General features: G+C 48.3%; 1 protein-coding gene across 1 annotated transcript in view; it reads left to right on the forward strand.

The window, feature by feature from the left end:
* Nucleotides 1-24,224, forward strand: part of LOC147121632 (filamin-A-interacting protein 1-like) — a 324,464-nt gene that overhangs the window by 290,483 nt on the left and 9,757 nt on the right. Inside the window, exon 4 of the mRNA XM_085982042.1 lies at nucleotides 4,107-4,280. Within this exon, the coding sequence (XP_085838168.1) occupies nucleotides 4,107-4,280 (174 nt within the window). The remainder of the gene's footprint in view (nucleotides 1-4,106; nucleotides 4,281-24,224) is intronic.

The following is a 24,224-nucleotide window of genomic DNA, read 5'->3' on the forward strand; positions in this document are numbered from 1 at the left end:
AAGTAAAAATTATTTTTTCAAAAATTTAAATTATTGCTTAAAATAGTTATTTCATGTAGTTTATAGTTTATTTAAAAAATGTGATGTTTTTTTAAAATTTATTTGAAGATTTAGTGATGTTTTGGGGCTTATAGTATTTATAAGTTTGACAGCCCGTCCTGTCAAACTTATGAATGAAGCTGTTACATAGTTATGTTGGGACTACATTGCACAAGTGTACTAACACTCAAATCAAGTGTAGCAGTACTACGATGCTGGGAAAGTAGTGCGCAGGCGCCATACAAGGCACATTGAAATATCACCCCACACCATACTGCAGGCAAGGATTACAACTCAAATAAAACAGCAGTTTATAATTACAAACTACCGAGTCCAGAGTCGTCTTTACAAAGCACTACGAGCGCTAGAAGACATAACAGAAGCATTCCCTGCTACCATTGGCTCTCGATGGCCCACGTGATCCCAGGGGACGCATTGAACTAACTGCGCCCCTGGGATACGCAAGCACTGTGCAACGGCAGTTGGAGCAGGCCCAGGATTGGAATTCCACGGGGGCCCACAGCTCAACGGCCGGCGCGCTAGGTAAGTGCAGGTCGGGGGCTTGCACCCGCGGGAAGCCCCCGACCCGAATTTCTGGGCCAATAATGTTATGAAAGAGTATACCCAATGTAAGTATCAACTTATACAAAAAGAAAATACAGCAGATGCTGGAAATCTGAAATAAAAACAGAAAATGCTGGAGAAACTCAGCAGGTCAGGCAGCATCTGTGAAGCGAGAAACAGAGTTAAAGTTTCAGGTCAATGACCGTTCATCAGATCGACCTGAAACGTTAACTCTGTTTCTCTCTTCACAGATGCTGCCTGACCTGCAGAGTTTCTCCAGCATTTTCTGTTTTTATTTAAGTATCAACTTAGATCAGTTGGTAGTACTACAGCTGTTGAGTCCGTAGATTGTGGGTTCACAGTCCCACTACTGACTTAAAAATATAATCTAGGCTGACACTTCAGTGCTATACAAGGGAGTGCTGTGTTACCAGAGATGCTGGGGTAGAAACTGGACCTCGTTGAACCCAGGGACGCCTGAAAAACGTCCTACCCAAAATTGGGGCGGGCCATTTCTATGGTGTCTGGGGCGACCACCTAAACTGGCATTAGAGTCCTTGCATTTGCTAATGAGGGGCCTAATACCTGTTTTAGGACCCCTCTGGGAAATTGGGCTTCCCTGAGGCTGCGTTGGTCTCAGGATGTCTACGTAGATGCGAGCCGAGCCGGCAGCCGCCACCAGAGAGGTAAGTTTCATCATTCTTCCTTAAATTGATGTGGATCCAGGAGGAGCAGCTGTACGTCTCCTGTCTCCACAGCACTCCTAGTGGCAGCAGCCCCTGTCCTCCCTCCTCCCCACGTCTCCTGTCTCCACAGCACTCCTAGTGGCAGCAGCCCCTGTCCTCCCCCCTCCCCACGTCTCCTGTCTCCACAGCACTCCTAGTGGCAGCAGCCCCTGTCCTCCCCCCTCCCCACGTCTCCTGTCTCCACAGCACTCCTAGTGGCAGCAGCCCCTGTCCTCCCTCCTCCCCATGTCTCCTGTCTCCACAGCACTCCTAGTGGCAGCAGCCCCTGTCCTCCCTGCCTCCACCACCCCCGCCACCCCACCCCACCCCCGGGACATACCTGAGGGCTGCTGCCAGTGAGGCAGTTGGCACAAAATTCAGTAAGCTGAAGCCCAAGGCCCAATTTGTCGCAATCCTTGGGCCTCTGTCTTCAGGCACCCACTTGGCGCTTGAAAGCCGGCCTAAACTAATTTCTAGGCTGCTGTCTTTTGGATAGTATATTCAACCAAGGCCTGCCTGCTCCGATGGAGGTGAAAGATCTCAGGGCACTATTTGAAGAAAAGCAGTGAGTTCTCTTTGTGGCCCCGTCAACATTTCTTCCTCAACCAACATTGCCATAAACAGAATATCTGGTCAGTCATTTGCAGTTTGTTTTTGCTCTATGCACCTGCATAACAAAGTTATTGGCTGTGAGGTTACTTGTGATGTCCAGAGGGTATGAAAGGTGCTCTATAAATGCATGTTCTCTCTTGTTTAAAGATTCTAAAGGATATGGGTTTGGCTGCTTCAACCCAACTCCAAGTGGGTACAGGTGAAAAGTGTAAAATATCCAGGCATTAAACTGCCCACTCTCATTTGGAGAGGTCACGAAGCTGGCTGGTGTGGGAGTGGAAATGTTTAACTGATGCAGGGGGGGGTTACAGGGGAGTGGAGGTGAGGAGTCCTGTGTTAATGCGGAAGGTTAAGGCACAACGTTGAAGCAGAGTGGAAAGTATTACTCTGCATCTAGCCACGCTGTCTTGTGACTTGTGGGTGCTCGATGCTGACACTTAGTGACCAAAGAAAAATGAAAACCTCCGCCATCCCTCACTCTGATGGCTATAAATATTCAAAGAATGGAACAGACCGAGCGTGATAGATTTTCATTCCGTAAGTGTATCAAGAGATATGGAGCAAAGATGGGAAAATGGAGTTAACATACAGATCAACCTTGATCTAATTGAATGGTAGAAAAGGTCTGAGGGGCTGAATGGCCTCCTCCTGTTCCTAATGTTCCTAACAGTAGTTGAACGGGCTGGGTAACGGTGCTAAAAACTTTGGACAGGAAAAGGATGGCCCTTTTTGGCCATCATGGTAGCACAGAGGTTAGAAGGGCCGACTTTCTAAATGCTATCTGAGTGCAGCGCTTCAGCCACTGGGAAGCTGCATCTGAAAATTCAAACCTAGGAGGCCCTGCTTATCATCCAGATGGTTGTAAATCCTAATCTCAGTGCTGCCTACCACTCAAACCTCCCTGATAGCTGAAACAGCAGCTGGAACATGTTGCTATGGAGAATGTCTAGCTGATGGGGCAACCAAAACTCCACTGGAAGCATACTTCCTTTTGAATCATCATACAGCGCATCCAGGGGCCACCTCAAACTAGCACATGCTGCTGTCTGGAGGCATCCAGTTGGAAATGAGCAGATTCTGCAGGAAAATTGGATCAGGCGTCAATGGGGTGATCTTTTTTTTAAAATTAATATAATTTAACTGTTTTACTTTTGTAATTTACCCCATTCAATTTTCTTGCCTGAAGTTCTCCTCCTTCAACCACGCTCTCTTCCTGACTCCGAGGTATCTGGTGTGAGTACACACCCATGGGATTATCAGTGCAACTCCTTCTTTGGCCCAACAGAAAGTACACTTGAGTGACATGAGAAGAGATTTACCCCTTTCACCAGACAGTTTCCCCTCTCCAGACAGCCTGACTAAGATGAGTAAACTCAGCCCCCAGGGCCAATCTGAGTTCAAATGTTAGTCAGGGTCGTGGTTGAAATTAAGGAGCCCCAGTTTGGAGTTCAGCATTCCAAAATGGTGTTAAAGGGGCAACATCTTCATGAAGAAGTGTTTGGCAAATCTTTATTCAAATGTTTGCAAGCGTAAGACCCAAATCAGTTCAAGGCATCATTCCTCCACCAGCTCATCATGTGACGAAAATTACACACGGCTCTTTTCCTTCCCCAAATAAAAAAAGGTTTGCCTAAGTTATTTTTAATGAAGACAGTGTCCCTTTAAACAGCAGTACAAACTGTAATGGAACATATTAAGCACAGGCACAAATCATTGTCACACTAGCACAAAAAGAAAATACTGCAGATGCTGGAAATCTGAAATAAATACAGAAAATGCTGGAGAAACTCAGCAGGCCAGGCAGCATCTGTGAAGAGAGAAACAGAGTTAACATTTCAGGTCAATGAACTTTCGTCAGAACTGGGGTTCTGACCAGTCCTGATGAAAGGTCATCGAACTGAAACATTAACTCTGTTTCTCACTTCACAGATGCTGCCTGACCTGCTGAGCATTTCCAGCATTTTCTGTTTTTATTACAAATCATTGTCATGTGGGCTAGGAGGTTACAACAGCGGAAAATCAGGTTTCACTTTATGCTGTATGTTACTGAGATGCATTGCCCCTGAATATGTTACACTGCTTTTACCTGCTTGTCCATATCCCTCCCTCGAAATAAAGCATTAGCTTGTGAGGTAAATTTAAACAGGTTCTACTCAATCTCCACAGGCACGGGAGGATGTCATTCACCTGCTGAAGTCGGACAAGATTAATCCGGAGTCTCTCGAGGCCCACTATGGTCTGGCTGTTCCCGAAAAGGTCCTGCGGACATTGTACAGGGATGCCAATCAAGCCCAGGGAAAGAGCCCAGGGGAAGACGTGTATGAGAAGCCGATGGCAGAGGTATGGTTTCAGGTTTGCATTACGCGTGTACCCTGCAGAAAATGATTGATTTGAAGCTTCACATCTGAGCACCTCCTGCTGGATAAATTAGAGACACTGGGGTCGATTTTCACTGCTTTCGCCTGGTGTTAATGGAGCGGTAACCGCCCCTTTTGATATGGAAATGATGTGTCCTACGATGTAAATAGAATCCCGATTTCCATGTTAGGTCGGAGCTGCACTGCTTAGGCTCTGAGCAGCCTCATGGAGTCGAAGAGGCCCAGTGCCGAACAGCTCAACTGCCAGATTTAAATGAGGCCAGAGTTCCAAAATCAGTACTGAGAAACTTACTGAGATAAGATGTGATGATTCTATGGCAATGCAGTAGGATAGTCCATTTAACAGCTTATGTTAACAGCTGAGTATTCTGAAGAAGAATGAGCACAACCTTACACAACGCTTCACAATGTCCTATCAGAAGCATATACAGGATTCCATATTTTTGTTCAAATTCCTCAATTTCTGTGTAAAGTAACAACAACAACTTGCATTTACATAGCGCCTTTAAAGTAGGAAAACATCTCCAGTATAAAAAGCTGATAGTTATAAGCAGGAATCCCAGCCCAGTGCCCGGTGTCTCACAGCGTGCAGATCCCTCCCCTATCTTATCCTCTAAAATGTGATCAGAGTCAGTCTCTGAGCCGATCGCTGTGAGTGTAAGATCGAGTGAAGGTGCCTCTTCACCTTCACTGTCCTCTTCCTCTTCCTCCTCTATCTGAGAAGGCTCCAGTTCTTTGGTATCTGAAATGAAAAGGGGACAAGGGTTGGGTTGTGGTGAGTGTTGTGTCTGTGTATAATAAGACACAGACTGCAGGAGAAACGGTACAACAGGTGTTTACTGAATGAGGGTTACTCTAGAACTAACTGTACAGATCACTACTCAGGGTTTATATACAGGTGTGGTCACTGCTGGTACTACAGTATAGAGGAGCTGTAAAAAGTAGTTCTCTCCCTTAAAGGTACATACATTACAATTCCTCCCCTTTTAGATTAACGGTACCATAACACTCATTTAACAATTAAATATCAAACTAATTACAATTAACACTTTTAACATGCAACATTAGCTGAAAATAGTCTATTTATAAATTCAGTCTTTGGGGAGGCTTCCTGATTCTTTCTGGATAACGCCTTTCCCGAGTGTTCACTCTTGGTGCGGAGGCGATTCTAGCACCCTGTCGTCAGTTGATTCATCAGCTTCCAATGCTATTGTTTCTGAGGTAGATGCGACCTGTACGTTGGGTTCCACACCAGGTACGTATGGCCGAGAGACATGGGGTTGACTTGTTCCTGTGACTCTAGGATCTGGTCAGCATGGCGTCTCACAATGTTCTCCCCAACATCCACTGTGTACATTAGTGGCCCCTGCTGTGTGCATATCGTTCCTGGTTGCCATTTCTCTGTTCGGTAGTCGCGGGCCAAGACTGGTTGCCCTACATTGAAGCTCCTTGTCGGCTTCTCATTGATGTGCTGGAATTGCTTACTCTCAACATCTCTTCGTACATTTGGTCTGAGCAAATCCAGACGAGATCTCAACCTTCGGTTAAAGAACATCATGGCCGGGGCCTGGTTGGTGACTGCATGTGTCGCATTTCTGTAGGCTAACAGGAAATTGTCCACCTTATGCGACAGTAGAATGTCGTCATCGCACATAGCCTTTACTGCTCTTTTAAAGGTTTGTACGAACCTCACAGCCAATCCATTTGTGGCTGGATGATACGGGGCGGATGTGTAATGCCTTACCCCATTCCTTTTTATAAATCTTCGAAACTCTTCGGACACAAACTGTGGTCCGTTATCAGAGCAAATCTGCTCTGGCAAGCCGTTCCTGGCAAAAATGGTCCGTAGGACTGCAATAGTTTTCTCCGTGGTGGTGGAGGACATTTTAATCACCTCAGGCCATTTCGAGTGCGCATCCACGGCTATTAAAAACATTGAGTCCATGAATGGACCAGCAAAATCAATATGCACCCGTTGCCATGGAGATGAGGGCCACTCCCATTGGTGTAGAGGGGCATGTGGTGGTGCATTTTGGACCTTCTGGCATCCTGAGCAGCTCTTTGTCAGGTCCTCGATTTGCTGATCGATCCCCGGCCACCACACATAAGCCCTAGCAAGGCTTTTCATTTTCACCCCTCCCAGATGACCTTCGTGAAGCTCACTGAGCACTCTCTCCCTTAACTTGGGTGGAATTACCACTCGGGATCCACACATCAAGGTCCCCTGGCAGACTGACAGCTATTCTCTTCTGGATGAGAATGCTGGCAACAGTGAGTCGCCATGTGCTGGCCATCCCTTCACCGTCAAATCATATACCCGAGACAGTGTTGGGTCATTTCGGGTCTCCTTCTCTATACCAGCATTAGTTACTGGCAAGCATTCAATTATAGTCGAATGAAATATTTCGACAGGATCCACTGCTGGTGCTTCCTCCGCAGTAGACAGTGGCAGGTGTGATAGCCCATCAGCGTTTCCATGCTGTTTCGTGGCCTTATACTCGATTTCATATTGGTGCGCCCCTAGAAAAAGGGACCATCTTTGTAGCCGTTGCGCAGTCATCACCGGAATGCCCTTCTTTGGATTAAAGATGGAGACAAGTGGTTGGTGGTCAGTCAGCAAGGTGAACTTCTGCCCGTGCAGATAGTGATTGAACTTTTTCACTCCCCACACTAGGCTGAGGGCCTCCCTGTCAATCTGAGCGTAGTTACGCTCGGCTGAGGTTAGTGACCGAGGCGCAAAGGCTACTGGCCTCTCCGAGCCGTCTGGGAATTTGTGCGATAGCACCACTCCAATGCCATAGGGTGATGCATCACACGCCAACCGAATTGGTAGTGCTGGGTTGAAATGAGCCAACACCTCTTTTGATGTGATCAAATGCTTTGTTCTTCTGGAAAGCTCGTTGACATTCGTCACTCCACTTCCATGGTACCCCCGTTTGCAGTAGGGTGTTCAGTGGGTGTAGTACGGTAGACAAATTTGGCAAGAACTTATGGTAGTAGTTCACCAGCCCGAGGAACGACCTCAGTTGTGACACATTTTCCGGTGCTGGAGCCTTGACTACTGCCTCAATCTTTTCAGGGGACTTATGTAACCCCTCTTTATCAATAACGTGACCACAATACGAGATCTGCTTCTGGAAAAACTCGCATTGGTGGCGATTAGCTCGGAGCCCATATTCCTTCAATCTAGTGAGCACCTGCTCCAGGTTGGCGAGGTGATCACTGTCATTTTCGCCCGTGACCAGGATGTTGTCCAAATAACACTGGGTCCCTGGAATCCCTTGCAGGACTTGTTCCATTGCCCTTTGCCAAATAGCCGGAGCTGATGCTACCCCGAACACCAGCCGGTTGTATTGGTAGAGACCTTTATGAGTGTTGATCGGAAAGGTACTGTTTCGAGGCTTCTTCTACCTCCATTTGCAGGTACGCCTGGGCCAGATCAATCTTAGTGAAGCGTTTCCCTCCAGATAGCGAGGCGAAAATTTCTTCAAACCGCGGAAGCGGATATTTTTCAGTGTGAAGGACTGGGTTCACTGTCACCTTAAAGTCCCCACAGATGCAAACCTTTTTTAGTTCCCCAGGCGTATTACTCAATGACCTCTTCATTACAGGAATGATGGGTGTAGCCCACTCGCTCCAGTCCACTTTGGACAGTACTCCTGAACATTCCAAACCTTCCAGCTCTGCTTCGACGGCTGGGCGGATCGCATAAGGTACCGGTCGGCCTTAAAAAACTTTGGGCTTGCATTTTCCTCTATTTTGATCGTCTCTGTTATGCCTTTTAGTGTTCCGAGTCCCTGCTGGAACACTTCTTGTGCGTCAGTTAGCATTTTTGACAGTCGTCCAGGTGTGACATCGTCATCCTTTTTGGCATCTACAGTCAGTGCTTGTATGGAATGCCAATCTAGCTGTATCTTCCGGATCCATTAACATCCTAGTAGTGGTGGTCCTCCATCTGGCAATACATATAGGTCAATTTTTGGTGTTTCTTTGCGGTTATATATAACGTTCACCCTTATTTTTCCTTTGGGGTAGACTTTTTGCCCCATGTACGTCTTCAAGACAATCTTTGTATCTCTCAAGGGTATATGTGAGAATAGCCGCTTGTAGTCCCTTCGGTTTATGACTGTTAGGGCTCATCCTGTGTCCAATTCCATTTTCACTTGGACTCCTGCTATCTTGAGCGTGACCCAGATAGTTTGGTGATCCTCCGTTTTGATCACATTATGTAGTTTCAGACAACCCAGCTCCTTGCTTCCGGAGTCTGTATCACTTTTCTGTTCTTCTGAACTCCTATCCGTCACCTTATGTACCTTCTTGTACTTCTCCTGTGGAGATTTCTTGCTGCTGGTTTTCTTTCCCGACCTGCAGACTCTTGCTATGTGTCCTACTTTTCCACACTGTCTGCACACTTTGTCCTTGAACCAGCAATCATTCTGGTCGTGTGTTGTTCTGCCGCAGCGATAGCACTTCACTGTTCCGTATGACATTTCATTTGTGCCATATTCTTGCGGTCTCCGTTGTATCTCTGCAGCGCCCCGTGCTGCTGCTTTGTGTGATACTGCAATGCTGAAAGCCTTGTCCAGCATAAGATCCTTTTCTGATAGAAGCCGTTTCTGGGTTCCTTCACTTTGAAGCCACACACAAACTTGTCCCTTAAAGTATCTGCTAGTCCCGTTCCAAACTGGCAGTGTTTCGATAGCTTGCGCAGTTCCATTAAATACTCAGCATTACTTTCATCTTTATGCTGGTTCCTTTTGTGAAACTTAAATCTTTCTGCTATCAGCAGCGGTGTGGGGTTTAAGTGGTCCTGTAGGATTGACACTATATTTTCAAAATCCTTTTCTACTGGCTTCTCTGGGGTTACTAGGTTTCATAGTAAGCCATACGTTTTTGCACCCATTGAATTCAACAATACCAGCGCTTTCTTGTCATCTGGCACTTCATCCACCTTGCAGTATACTTCTATGCGTTCGACATATGTCATCCAATCTTTGACTTCATTGTCGAACGCTGTGATACTGCCACTCTTCGGCATTTTTGGGTGTGGTTAGACTGGATTAAAATGGCATCTCCCGCGCTTTCCTATCTTCCCCGCTGCGACTTAAAATGGCATCTCCCGCGCTGCTGCCAATGCCGCTCTCGGCGGTCCTCGTGGCAAATGGCGATGCCCTGTGGGTTTCGTGCGCTACTCCTGCGCTGCTGCCAATGCCGCTCTCTGCGGTCCTCGTGGCAATGGCAGCGCCTCGCGTTTTCCTGCACGACTCTCTCCCCCATTGACGCTGCTCGGCCCTTGAACACCGGCTGCGCTCTGCTCTCTCTCGTCTCTCTCCCCGTTGACGCTGCTCGGTCCTGAGCACCGGCTTCGCCCTGTGCGCTCTGCCCTCTCTCTCTCCCCCGTCGACGCTGCTCGGCCTTTTTCTGTGCCGCTTGGTCGGCTCTAGCTGCCGCTGTCTGGGAAGGGTCTGCGCAGTACCTGTTGCCAGCCCGTTTCGCTGGACCACCGTGACTGGAAAGCCAAGCCTGGCTCTCGACAGCCTCCCCTGCGATGCTCAAATCTCCGCTGGATGACTGGGCGGTAGCCCGTGGTCGACGCCCGTGCTTCTGGACTCGACCTCCTTCCACTGTTCTCCAGGAGTGAATCCCTGGGAGGTGGTGCAGAGTTGCAGGTAGGTTCAAATCTGCTCGTCACCAATGTTGTGTCTGTGTATAATAAGACACAGACTGCAGGAGAAACGGTACAACAGGTGTTTACTGAATGAGGGTTACTCTAGAACTAATTGTACAGATCACTACTCAGGGTTTATATGCAGGTGTGGTCACTGCCGGTACTACAGTATACAGGAGCTGTAAAAAGTAGTTCTCTCCCTTAAAGGTACATACATTACAGTGAGGAGATAGGAGAAAGTAAGAAGTGGGTGCTTACACCACCTGCAACTTGTGAGTCAAGAGATTGTGGGATGAGAGAGAAATGGGATGAAAGAAGGAGGATTAGGTATGCAGATACCCTCATCATCGATCACTCCAGCCCCGCCAGTGGCCACGGCCTTAGTGATGCCCCTTCCCACGATGGCCAGCAATGTCTCCTCCATGGGGGTTAAAACATGCAGGCTCGCTTCTCCTCCTCCAGTTCTTTCCTGCTGCCTGCTGTTATGCATCACCTTCTTCTGCAATATGTTTGGGTGATGTGTCTGTCATGGTTGAATAGCTGTCAGTGTGTGCGAGCTGTGAGTTGTGGGTGTGAGGCTTCCAACAGTGCTAAGTGTGTGAGGGTGAGGTAAATCATATGAATTGAAAGGTTGAGTCCTGATTGATGGAGATTGTTGGTAGATGGGTGATGGGAGTGTAGTGAATTGAGCAGTGGATGAGGCTAGTGGTGCAGTTGGTGGGATATGGCATTTGAAGATGAACTCACTCACCTTGACAACTCGTGTCAGATTATTAAACTTCTTCCTTCACTGCATCTATGTTCTTAGAGGAATGCTCCTGGCATTGACCTCCACTGCTACTTCATCCCACTGCCTCCTGAGCATGTGTCTGGAGGGCCTCCTGCCTCCCTGTGGATACAGGACGTCTCTCCTTCTCTCACCAATTTCACCAAGACCTCCAGTGAATTGGTGCATGTTCTCTCGCATGCTCAGCCATTCCTCAAACTATCAGAGCACAGATTCACTTATGAAAAAACTCCCACCACTTCTTGCAGCCACAATGCACCTCCACTTTAAGAGGTGCAGACTGCCTTTAAGTAACGCTAGCCATTCGCGATATCGGGCCCCCTGCTGATGCGTGCAGGCTGCAAGCAGCAATCATTTAAAAGAGCAATGACTAGATGCAATTAATTGTGTACCGCGATCCCCACGCCCATTTTCGGGGGTTTTCCAATTTAACTCCAATGGTTCCCTGTGGTCTCCCACTTGAAACAGATAGGAGCATTTGAATAGCAGATGGAGGGCTGCCCCTTCAGCTGGGAAGGTCTGTAAAGGGGCAGGGCTAGACAGACTGGATGCAGCATGACACGGGGTAGTGTAGGAATTAACGAATTCCAACAAATAACGGAGACCGACACAAGAGAACAACTAAACAGGGCTTTACTCAACGGAGATGCCACGAGGACTGCCTGGGCAGCCCCGTGGTTTGCGACATGACGTCATTGCGTTTGCCCGCATTTTCCCGTGCTCTTAAAGGGGCCACGCCCCATACATGCAAACTCTATATACAAAAAACAGTAATGCCTAACACAATGGTACAGGTTTAGGCTGGTGTTAGAACAACGTTAAAGAGAATTATATACAGTTAGCCAGAGTCATTCAGTGGTTCTGCCACATGCGCCCACCCAGAATTGGCTTTAACGGACAAAGTCAAACGGGGAGGGGGTCTGATGAGCCTGTCAGAACGACCCCTGTACTCTCGAGGCGGAGGCTGCTGGTCGGCTGGCGGTCCGGCAGGTGGTCGCACTCGGTCTGCCGTAACGACGATGGGTGGCCAACCTCGTCTCGGCGGTTGTGCTGTCTCAACGGGGCAGTCGAGGTCTATATGTGCTGGCTTTAAGCGGTCGACCGAAATGTGGTCCGGTTTACCACCGACATCTACCGTGAAGGTTTTGTCCCCTGCTTCCAACACACGGAAGGGACCGGTATATGGGGCCTTGAGCGGATCCCTATGTGCGTCATAGCGAATAAAAACGTATTCAGCCTTGTGAAGCTCCGTGGGAACATGTGACCTCTGCAGCCCGTGGTGCAAAGTGGGCACCGGTGCGAAACATCTGGTCGCCTCTTGGTGACTAGCAAGCTGGGCAGACGCGGACCATGGCTCCGTCGATGTTGGTAGGAAGTCCCCTGGGGCTCGCAGCGGCTGACCATACACAAGCTCCGCTGATGAAGAGTGAAGGTCTTCTTTGGGGGCCGTGCGAAGGCCCAACAGGACCCACGGTAGCTTGTCTGCCCATCCAGCGTCCTGGAGGTTGGCCCTCAGTGTGGCTTTCATTGACCGGTGGAAGCGTTCACAGAGGCCATTCGCCTGTGGGTGGTAGGCTGTGGTGCGGTGTAATTTGACACCGAGTCCTTGGGCTACTGCATTCCAGAGTTCGGAGGAAAACTGCGGTCTCCTGTCTGACGAAATATCTGCGGGCACTCCGAAACGGGAGATCCAGGAGGAAATGAATGCCCTGGCCACGTCCGCTGAAGTAGTGGATGACAGGGGGACTGCCTCCGGCCATCTGGTGGTGCGGTCAACCATGGTCAGGATGTGTGAAAAACCATGGGAGGGTGGGAGTGGTCCTACCAGGTCCTCGTTGACATGGTCAAAACGTCGCTCCGGAACTGTGAAGGTGGCCAATGGAGCTTTGATGTGGCGCTGTACCTTGGCCTTTTGGCAGACCACGCAGGTGTTGGCCCAGTTGCGGACACCTTTATGCATGCCATGCCATACAAATTTCACTGACATAAGTTTCTGAGAGGCCTTCATTCCTGGGTGTGACAACCCATGTATGGCGTCGAACACTTTGTGGCGCCAGACGACCGGCATGACAGGGCGAGGATCCTGTACGGAGACGTCACACAACAGCGTGGTACCTGCCGAATGGAACTTGACGTCGGCCAACTGGAGGCCAGTGATGGCCATTCTGTAAGCTTGGACTTCCAGGTCTGAGGCTTGGTCCGCTGCCATGAGGGCGTAGTCGATGCCCAAATGAACCGTATTGACGATCGCGTGGGAGAGGCAGTCTGCCACCAGGTTGTCCTTACCGGCCACGTGCTGTATATCCGTGGTGAATTCGGATATGTAGGTCAGTTGACGCTGCTGTCGGGCTGACCACGGTTTGGCGGTCTTGGCCATTGCAAAGGTTAGCGGCTTATGGTCCACAAAGGCGGTGAAAGGACGTCCTTCCAGTAGGAACCGAAAATGGCGGATGGCCAGAAAAAGGGTGAGCAACTCCCAGTCGAACGTGCTGTATGCTCTCTCGTTCTGCCGTAGTTGACGGCTGAAGAATGCCAACGGCTGCCACATCCCGTTCACCCACTGCTGTTGCACGGCACCGACTGCGTAGTCCGATGCGTCGGTGGTGAGGGCGATGGTGGCTCCTGGCAACGGGTGCGCCAGCATAGTCGCGTTGGTTAAGGCGCTTTTGGTGTCGGCGAACGCTCGGGCCATGTCATCCATCTAGTCTACCGGGTTCTTGCCAGTCTTGCCCTTGAGGGCCTCGTACAGGGGCTGCATGAGTAGTGCCGCCTTAGGCATGAAACGGTGGCAAAAGTTTACCATGCCTAGGAATTCCTGCAGGGCCTTTACGTTCTGCGGGCGTGGAAAGGATGTCACCGCCTCTACTTTCGAAGGTAAAGGAACCGCTCCCTCTGAGGTGATGCGATGCCCCAGGAAGTCAATTTGGTGCAGGCCAAACTGACACTTGGCCGGGTTGATAATCAGGCCGTGTTGGCTGAGGCATCGAAAAAGGGTGTGTAGGTGACAGGTATGTTCTTCCTTAGTAGGACTGGCAATTAGAACATCATCCAGGTAGACGAAGAGGAGCTTGAGGTTCCGCAGCACGGAGTCCATCGGGCGTTGGAAAGCCTGGGCGGCGTTCTTTAAACCAAATGGCATTCATAAAAACTCGAAGAGGCCGAATGGGGTGATGACTGCGGTCTTCTGGACGTCTTGTGGATGAACTTGGACCTGGTGGTAGCCCCGGACGAGCTCGACTTTTGAGAACACGGTGATCCCTGCCAAATGGGCAGAGAAATCCTGTATGTGGGGGATCGGGTACCGATCAGGAGTGGTGGCGTCATTGAGGCGGCGATAGTCGCCAGACGATATGGAGGGGTGAAGACCAGGGACTATTCGACCGGCGAATAATCCCTAACTGTTCCATGGTTGCGAACTCCGCCTTTGCGACCGCCAGCTTGCCAGGTTCCAGGCGCTGGGCCCACGCGTAGACCGGGGGGCCGTTGGTGGTGATGTGGTGTTCCACACCATGTTTCGTGGCTGTGGAGGAGAACGTGGGTCTTGTCAGTTCGGGGAATTCGCTGAGCAGGCGAGCAAACTCATCAGGAGTCGGGAACGCACAGGAGACGGTGCGTGACGTAGTGTTACTGCGGTAACACGGAAGAGAATTAAAAGTTGCTGCGTTGATCAGCCGTCGGTTCCTAACGTCGACCAGGAGGCAGTTGGCGCACAGGAAATCCGCGCCGAGGAGGGGCTGGGAAACTCTGGCCATAACAAACTCCCAGTGAAAACGTTGCCCCCCGAGGCACACCTCCACTCGCCGTCTGCCGAAGGTCCAAATTGTTCCGCCATTGGCCGCTTCAAGGCTGGGGCCGTGATTCCCCATCTGCACATCGAGGGCGGACGCGGGTAAAATGCTGCACTGCACCCCGGTGTCGCACAGAAAATGATGACCGGAGAGAGTATCAGTGATGAACAGCAATTTTCCCGCGTTGCCGATCGTCATCGCGGCCGCGGGGTGCCCGTTAGACCCGTTCCTCGGTGGTCGCAGTGTCAGTTGCTGTTTGTTTTTTGGGGGAAAAGTGCAGGGAGGGTGGCAACGCTTCACCTTCGCGCCGAACTGCGCGTGGTAGAAACACAGCCCAGCAGGCTGACAAGCTGGGGCGACGTCTGCGGGGGATGGGTGCCTCGTGGCGGCGCAGTACTGCCGAGTTACAGCAAAAATGTTGTCAGCCTCCGCAGCGAGTGTTGCGCAGTCTTCAGTTTCAGATCTGGCCAGGGCAGCCTGTACTTGTTCAGGCAGTTGGCTGAGGAAAATCTCACGGAATAGGAAACATTCCCGTTCTGAGCCCAGGAGTGTGAGCATTTGGCTCATCAACTCTGAAGGCTTGGAGTTCCCGAGCCCGGGCATAGCGAGTAATCGACGGGCGTGCTCCAATTTTGTGAGCCCGAAAACCTGCAGTAACCGCGCTTTGAGGGTTTCATACTTGCGCTCCGTTGGGGGGTTTTCGAGGAGGCTGACGATCCGCGAGGCGGTAGAGCTGTCGAGTGCAGAGACCACATAAAGGTACTTGGTCTGATCTGCATCGATGTTCCTCAGGGCGAACTGGGCCTCGACCTGAATAAACCACGAGGGTGCTTGCTGCTCCCAGAACTGCGGTAGCTTTAGCGAAACGGCGTTTGCTTCCATGTTGTGCTCTTCTTATGTGAAAACGTTCACATCACGTCGGGGTCACCAATGTAGGAATTAACGATTCCAACAAATAACGGAGATTGACACAAGAGAACAACTAAACAGGTCTTTACTCAACGGAGATGCCACGAGGACTGCCTGGGCAGCCCCGTGGTTTGCGACGTGACGTCATCGCGTTTGCCCGTGTTTTCCCGCGCTTTTAAAGGGGCCACGCCCCGTACATGCAAACTCTATATACAAAACACAGTAATGCCTAACACAATGGTACAGGTTTAGGCTGGAGTTAGAACATCGTTAAAGAGAATTATATACAGTTAGCCAGAGTCATTCAGTGGTTCTGCCACAGTAGGACATTTAGGACTGAGATAAGGAGAAATTTCTTCACGCAGAGGGTGGTGTACCTGTGGAATTCTGTACCACAGAAGGCTGTGGAGGCCAAGTCACTGAATATATAAGAAGGACATAGATAGATTTCTAGACACAAAAGGCATCAAGGGTTATGGTGAGAGAGCGGGAATTTGGCATTGAGATAGAGGATCAGCCACGATCATATCAAAGGGCCAAATGGCCTACTCCTGTTCCTATTTTTCTATGTAAGGGGCAGATAGCAACTTCCGTCAAACTTAATAAATAATATTTTTAAATTCTTTGGTGCAGCAGGACTGCATGATGGTTGGTGGAGGCCGTTTGATTGCTGTTTGTGACAGCAGCCAATAGACCCCCAAAAAACCTCTGCAATTTGCACAGATATGGGTGATTAAGGCCTGCAGCAGCACAAAACATCCCTTCCTCAATTTGGAGAGAGTACCAATTTGGTAGACAGTTGTCCGTCCTGGCGCTCACCCAAAAAGTGGTCACTAGCAGATCCCAGAAGACCAGCAAATTTCAGCTAAGGTCATGTCTGACTTGTACAGAAAGGACCATGTCCAACTTATGCTGGAGTGAAGAAAGTGTGCTCATAACAGTTACCCCCAACCGATACAGCGGAAGGGATTATTTTTTACTTAATTTAAGTGAGTGCTTTTCATGGGTAAGCCCAACCCTTGGAACTATAATTATATAGAGTGTATGGAGCACAGCACTAGAATCGTGAATTTTAAATTTACTGAGAACATGCACACCCACCCCTCAAGCCACGCAAATATTTAATCACCCAAATTGAAGCAATTTTGTGGTATTGTATCAGTAGCAGGATATTCAATCATATCAACGTGGCAGCAGCAGCTGTTCAGTGATCATCAGAAGATCGCCTCGCTGTTGAACTGGCTTTTGATCAGCGGGAGGTGGCAGGGAAGCGCCTGTGTGTAGCGTTTCAGAGAGCGCACGGATAGAAGGGGTGCCAAAAACAGGCGGATTAAACTCCAGCTGCTGCGTGCCAGGCAGATGTTGCGGTTTGCTGGTATACATTTGGAAGGTTGAGCCGCACGGTCTGCGAACTGCCACGAGGGCCAACTCATCTTTGATGCCCGACAAATCAAAGGAGAATGTTTTCCAGGATAGGCAGCACCACAGTATGCAGCCCCAGAATGTGAAGAGTTAGCAGTGTCAGAAAGTTACGACAGTAGGATTCAGTGTTGTAAACACAGTTTGTACAAACAGGTGAGCACATTGACCAAAGCTATGCTGACACTCGGCCACGTGCATGTATGTGTATAGATCACCCTGCCTTCCTCTGATGGTCGTGTCAAGCAGGATCCTACTTATATTTTCCTATCCTGCTTTTCAAGACCGGAACAGCGGGTGCTACTATAGCTACAACTCCCTGATCTTGCGTCTGCTCTGAGAGGCAGCAGCCATGACTGGTGGTAGCACTCTCACTTGAGTCAGGAGGCCACGGGTTTAAGCCCCACTTCAGAAGCCTCAGCACGTAAACCATGCCGATAATTCCGTGCAGTACTGTCGGAGGTTCTGTCTTTTGGATGAGACATTAAGCCGAGGCCCCGACTGCCCTCTCAGGTAGACATAAAAGGTCTCATGGCATTTTTTAAAGAAGAATAAGGGAGTTCTCCCCTGTCCTGCCCAATCATAGAATGGTTACAGCACAGAAGGAGGCCATTCGGCCCGTTGAGCCCGTGCCGGCTCTCTGCAAGTGCACTTCAGCTAGTCCCACTCCCCTGCCCTTTCCCCATAGCCCTCAAATTTCTTTTCTTCAGGTACTTATCCAATTCCATTTTGAAAGCCATGATTGAGTCTGCCTCCACCACTCTTTCCAGCAGTTCATTCCAGATCCTAACCACTCATTGCGTAAAAACGTTTTTCCTCATGTCGCCTTTGGTTCTTCTGCCAATCACCTTAAATCAGTGTCCTCTGGTTCTTGACCCTTCCGCCAATGGGAACAGTTTCTCTCTATCTACTCTGTCCAGACCCCTCATGATTTTGAACACCTCTATCAAATCTCCTCTCAACCTTCTCTGCTCTAAGGAGAACAAACCCTTGCTTCTCCAGTCTATCCACGTAACTGAAGTCCCCATCCCTGGAAAGATTCTTGTAAATCTTTTCTGCACCCTCTCTAAAGCTTTCACATCCTCCCTAAAGTGCGGTGCCCAGAATTGGACACAATCTCCAGTTGAGCCCGAACCAGTGTTTTATAAAGGTTTGTGGCGGATCGCCACCTAAACGGGCGCAATCCACTTTTCCGTCCGTGGACAATAAATCGGGCACCTTGCCTTTAAGAAGCATGCTGCCTTTAAGGCATGACAAAGGAGTGGGCGTCACCCTCAGTGTGTACACAAAAGCGTGGGCGTCGTCCTCATTCGGTTTTCAGGTTTAGCAGAGAGAAGAGCTGGGGCAGCCATCTCTCAAGAGAATGTAATAAAAGCCATGTGTTCCTCAGATCGGTTCGGCCTCCATTCGTGTTCCGCGGCAGCCTCAACATTGGTGACCCCGACGCTCAGAACGTATTCCGAGCACTGCAATGGCGGACACGAACGCAGTTTCCGTGAAACTGCCGGAGTTTTGGGAAAACCAGCCCGAAGCCTGGTTCCTCCAAGCTGAGTCCCGATTCCGGCTGCGACACATCACCACAGATGGGACGAAGTATGACTACCTCGTCGCATCACTCGGTAGCTCCACAGTCACGAAGGTCTGGATAGCGCTGCAGAACTCACCAGAGGAGGGCAAGTATGCACATCTTAAGGCCGCGCTCCTTAAAAAATTTACGACCTCGACATACCAGGTTTAGCAGAGAGAAGAGCTGGGGCAGCCATCTCTCAAGAGAATGACCTCGACATACCAGGTTTAGCAGAGAGAAGAGCTGGGGCAGCCATCTCTCAAGAGAATGTAATAAAAGCCATGTGTTCCTCAGATCGGTTCGGCCTCCATTCGTGTTCCGCGGCAGCCTCAACATTGGTGACCCCGACGCTCAGAACGTATTCCGAGCACTGCAATGGCGGACACGAACGCAGTTTCCGTGAAACTGCCGGAGTTTTGGGAAAACCAGCCCGAAGCCTGGTTCCTCCAAGCTGAGTCCCGATTCCGGCTGCGACACATCACCACAGATGGGACGAAGTATGACTACCTCGTCGCATCACTCGGTAGCTCCACAGTCACGAAGGTCTGGATAGCGCTGCAGAACTCACCAGAGGAGGGCAAGTATGCACATCTTAAGGCCGCGCTCCTTAAAAAATTTACGACCTCGACATACCAGCAAAACTGCCGCCTCCTCGACCTTCCAGGCCTCGGTGACGCCTCACCGTCAGACCTCCTCTCCCACATGCTCTCACTCACCGACGAGAGCCCACCCGGGTCCCTCTTCCGCACGCTGTTCATCCGCCAGCTACCTCCCAGCATCCGCCCTATATGTTACTTCCTCAAAGAACTCCAGCAAATTTGTCAAACATGACTTCCCCTTCATAAAACCATGCTGACTTTGTCCTATTAAATTATGAATATCCAAATGTCCTGTTACTGTCTCCTTAATAATGGACTCCAAAATTTTACCTACCACAGATGTTAGGCTAACCGGTCTATAGTTTCCAGCCTTCTGTCTGCTGCCCTTTTTAAATAAGGGTGTTACATTAGCAGTTTTCCAGTCTGCCGGGACCTTTGCTGATTCCAGGGAGTTTTGGAAAATTATTACCAATGCATCCACAATCCCTACCGCCACTTCGCTCAAGACCCTAGGATGTAAGCCATCAGGTCCAGGTGATTTATCTGCCTTGAGTCCCATTATTTTACCGAGTACCACTTCCTTAGTGATTTTGATCGTGTTTAGCTTCTCCCCCCCTATAGCCCCCTGTTTGTCCAGTGTTGGGATATTCTTAGTGTCTTCTACTGTAAAGACTGATACAAAATATTCATTCAGTGTTTTTGCCATCTCCATATTTCCCACCATTAATTTCCCGGTCTCATCCTCGAAGGGACCAACATTTACTTTAGCCACCCTTTTTCTTTTTATATAACTATAAAAACTCTTACTATCTGTTTCTTTATTTTTTGCTAATTTACTTTCATAATCTATCTTCCCTTTCTTAATCAATCTTTTTGTTACTTTTTGCTGTCTTTTAAAGTTTTCCCAATCCTCTATTCTCCCACTAGATTTGGCTACCTTATATGCCCTTGTTTTTAGTCGAATACTATCCTTAATTTCTTTACTTAGCCACGGATGGCTGTCTTTTCTTTTACACCCTTTTCTTCTCAGTGGAATATATTTTTTTTGGAAGTTATAAAATAACTCCTTAAATGTACACCACTGATCATGTATTGTCTTACCCTTTAATCTATTTTCCCAATCCACTCTACTCAATTCCACTCTCATACCTTCATAGTCTCCTTTATTCAAGCTTAGCACGCTTGTTTGAGATCCAACCTTCTCACCCTCTAATTGAATATGGAATTCAACCATGTTATGGTCACTCATTCCAAGGGGATCCTTCACCACTACTCTCTGTTTCCTGTCACTTAGCCAATTTTGTCTCCATGCTGCCATTGTCCCTTTTAATCCATGGGCTTCAACTTTGCTGGCAAGCCTATTATGTAGCACTTTAGCAAACGCCTTTTGGAAATCCATGTACATCACATCAACCGCATTGGCCTCATCAAAAAATTCAATCAAGCTAGTTAAACATGATTTGCCTTTAACAAATCCATGCTAGCTTTCCTTAATTAATCCACACTTGTCCAAGTGACTGTTAACTTTGTCCCTGATTATCATTTCTAAAAGCTTCCCCGCTATCGAGGTTAAGCTGATTGGCTTGTAGCTGCTGGTGGACATGTGGCAGATGAAATTTAATGCAGAAAAGTGCGAAGTGATACAGCTTTTTTTGAACAAGGGTGTAAAATTTACAATTCTCCAGTCAATTCTCCAGTCCTCTGGCACCACCCCCATATCCAAGGAGGATTGGAAGATTATGGCCAGCTCCTATGTGATTTCCTCCTTAACTTCCCTCAGCATCCTAGGATGCATCCCATCTGGTCCTGGTGACTTATCTACTTTAAGTACAGCCAGCCTTTCTAGTACCTCCTCCTTATCAATTTTTATCTCATCCAGTATCTCCACTACCTCCTCTTTCACTATGACTTTGGCAGCATCTACTTCCTTAGTAAAGACAGATGCGAAGTACTCATTTAATACCTCAGCCATGCCCTTTGCCTCCTTGTGTAGGTCTCCTTTTTTGGTCCCAAATTGGCTGTACCCCTCCTCTTACTACACATTTACTATTTATATGCCAAAAGAAGACTTTTGGATTCCCTTTAATTTTAGCTGCCAATCTATTCTCATACTCTCTCTTTGCCCCTCTTATTTCCTTTTTCACTTCTCCTCTAAACTTTCTATATTCAGCCTGGCTCTCACTTGTATTCTCAACCTGACATCTGTCATACACCCCCTTTTTCTGCTTCATCTTACTCTCTATCTCTTTCGTCATCCAGGGAGCTCTAGCTTTGGTTGCCCTACCTTTCCCACTCGTGGGAATGTACCTCAACTGTACCCAAACCATCTCCTCTTTAAAGGCAGCCCATTGTTGGATTACAGTTTTTCCTGCCAATCTTTGATTCCAATTTACCCGAGCCAGATCCATTCTCAACCCACTAAAATTGGCCTTCCTCCAATTAAGCATTTTTACTCTAGATTGCTCCCTGTCCTTTTCCATAGCTAGTCTAAACCTTATGATACTGTGATCACTGTTTTCCAAATGTTCCCCATCTGACATATGCTCCACTTGACCCACCTCATTCCCCAGAACCAGATCCAGTAATGCCTCCTTCCTCATTGGACCAGAAACATACTGATCAAGAAAGTTCTCCTGAACACACTTCAGAAATTCTTCCCCCTCACTGCCCTTTACACTATTACTATCCCAATCTATATTAGGATAGTTAAAGTCCCCCATTATCATTACTCCATAGTTCTTGCACCTCTCTGTAATTTCCCAACAAATTTGTTCCTCTATATCTTCCCACTAGTTGATGGCCTATAAAATACACCTAGTAGTGTAATGGCACTTCTATTGTTTCATAACTCCAACCAAATAGATTCTGTCCTTGACCCCTCCAGGACATCCTCTCTCCCCAGCACTGTAACATTCTCCTTAACCAATGTTGCCACACCACCTCCTTTCTTTCCTTCCCTATCTTTCCGGAAGACCTTTTATCCAGGAATATTTAGTATCCAATCCTGCCCTTTTTTGAGCCAGGTCTCCGTTATCGCCATGACGTCATATTCCTCATAATATTTATCCCTCAAACAACATCAGTGAAAAAAACAGATTATCTGGTCATTGTCACATTGCTGTTTGTGGGACCTTGCTGTGCGCACATTGTCTGCTGCGTTTTACACATTACAACAGTGACTACACTCCAAAAGTACTTCATTGGGTGTAAAGCCCATTGGGATGTCTTGAGGTCCTGAAAGGCGCTATAAAAATGCATGTGCTCTCTTCTTTTTTACACTTGTGCATATCCAGCTTTCCAGACACTCAATGGGGGTCACTGAATGGTTGACGTTGTATCTGCCACCCTTTGTACATTAACAGAAATTAAAAATTGGAAGTTGTATCACGGATGGCTGATTGGATATTGTCTGTTTTACACTATCACCCAGTGTCAGCATGCCCCCAATAACTCATCATGGTCTCGCTTGTTCATGATTGTGTGCTTTTTCTGAGCTGTGGCGCATGTAGGACAGCTTCACTCAAAACATTTTCAACATCTCTCCCCCTCAGCAGTGCGCGGCTCCGTGTGCATCTGACAGAGGTGGGATTCGCTGGTGTTCCCTCTCCTGGGAAATACTACTCAGAGGCAGAGCTATACCAGGCACCATACAATAAGTGAGGAGGGCAGAGCTGTTCCCGCTGTGGGCAGCTTCACTAACAGAGAATTATTTAACAGATCTATAGCCTAGAATTGACAGTTGGTGAGTTAGCAGACAATGCATGTGCATCGTTACCTCTGGTGTCCCCCAAGGATCTATCCTTGGCCCCCTCCTATTTCTCATCTACATACTGCCCCTCAGCGACATCATGTGAAAACACAGTGTCAGTTTCCACATGTACACTGATGACACCCAGTTCTACCTCACCACCACCTCTCTTGACCCCTCCACGGTGTCTGATTCGTCACGCTGCTTGTCTGACATTGAAGGGGTTAACAGGGTCAGTGCGAAATTGCTGTGCTTAAGAAAAACAACTGCGAAAAGATCCAATGATTGAATTATGTGGAAGTGGTAACATGTGACCTCTGCGGTTTCGCAGATGATTGAACAATAACAGGTCAAAGGGCTCACTCGATTGATACTGGCCGTTAGGAGATAAGGGAAGTCACAAGATGGGCACCTGGTGGCTGCATTGTATAAACTTTGATGTAATTTAAAGAAAGGTCATGCAAAAATATGACAAGACGAGCACCTGGTGGCTCCATTGTATAAACTTTGATGTAATTTGAAGAAAGGTCATACGAAAGTATGAATCATTGTGGTTTGGAGTCATAAATACTGAGATTTGTAAGCATTCAGAGAGACAGCCTGGGACGAGCTGCCGGAGCTCTAGCTGTTCTCCCTGATCAGCCATTAGATATCTCCGCGGACTGTTTGTATTGTACTGTTAAACAATTTTGTGTTTTAAATTGTATTGTTGAGCAATTTTGTGTTTTAAATAAACTGCTCAGCTTTTCACCATTTACAGGCTAGTGTGCGGATTTAATTAATTTTATTTTCGCCACAACAGACATGAACTGAAATTACCTCCAATTAAACATTGGGAAGGTCGAAGCCATTGGCTCCTTCTGTGGCTCGGTGTCAGAGTCTGTCTGATTACGCTCCTGTGAAGTGCCTTGAGACTTTGTATTAAGTTAAAGGCACTATACAAATGCAAGTTGTTGTTGTGCATGTGGAACATAAGAACATAGAACATGCGGCATTCCTTTGTCTGCTATTGTAGTGGAGGTGTTAACCCATTTAAAATAACCTAACAGCAGACAAACTCATCCAGTGTTCATAAGCTAAAGTCAGCAACAGCTATTTCTAGGCTTTTAGCTGCTGTGTTCCCCCTCCCCCTTGTGAATAACTGCCTTTCCTCCTACTGTGCACAGGGCCCTGATTGAACTCAGGACCGCAGCCTGGGGCGGAGGTTGAAATCACAGGCACAGAGGCAGGTTGCCTCATTAAGTGATGCTGTATATTGGAGTGTTACTGAGAGTGGCCATTGAGTTACACACTGCCTGGCATGGTGGCCCTCAACACCAAGTTAGTGAGTAGCACTGATCGGGGGTGATTTTAACCGTACTCGCTCAGCAGAAACCTGGCGGGTGGGCGGTTAAAATCGCACTGGCTCTTACCTGTCCAAA

Source organism: Somniosus microcephalus, chromosome 3, assembly GCF_052327205.1.
Source record: "Somniosus microcephalus isolate GS21.2 chromosome 3, FLI_Smic_1.0, whole genome shotgun sequence".
NCBI lineage: Eukaryota > Metazoa > Chordata > Chondrichthyes > Squaliformes > Somniosidae > Somniosus > Somniosus microcephalus.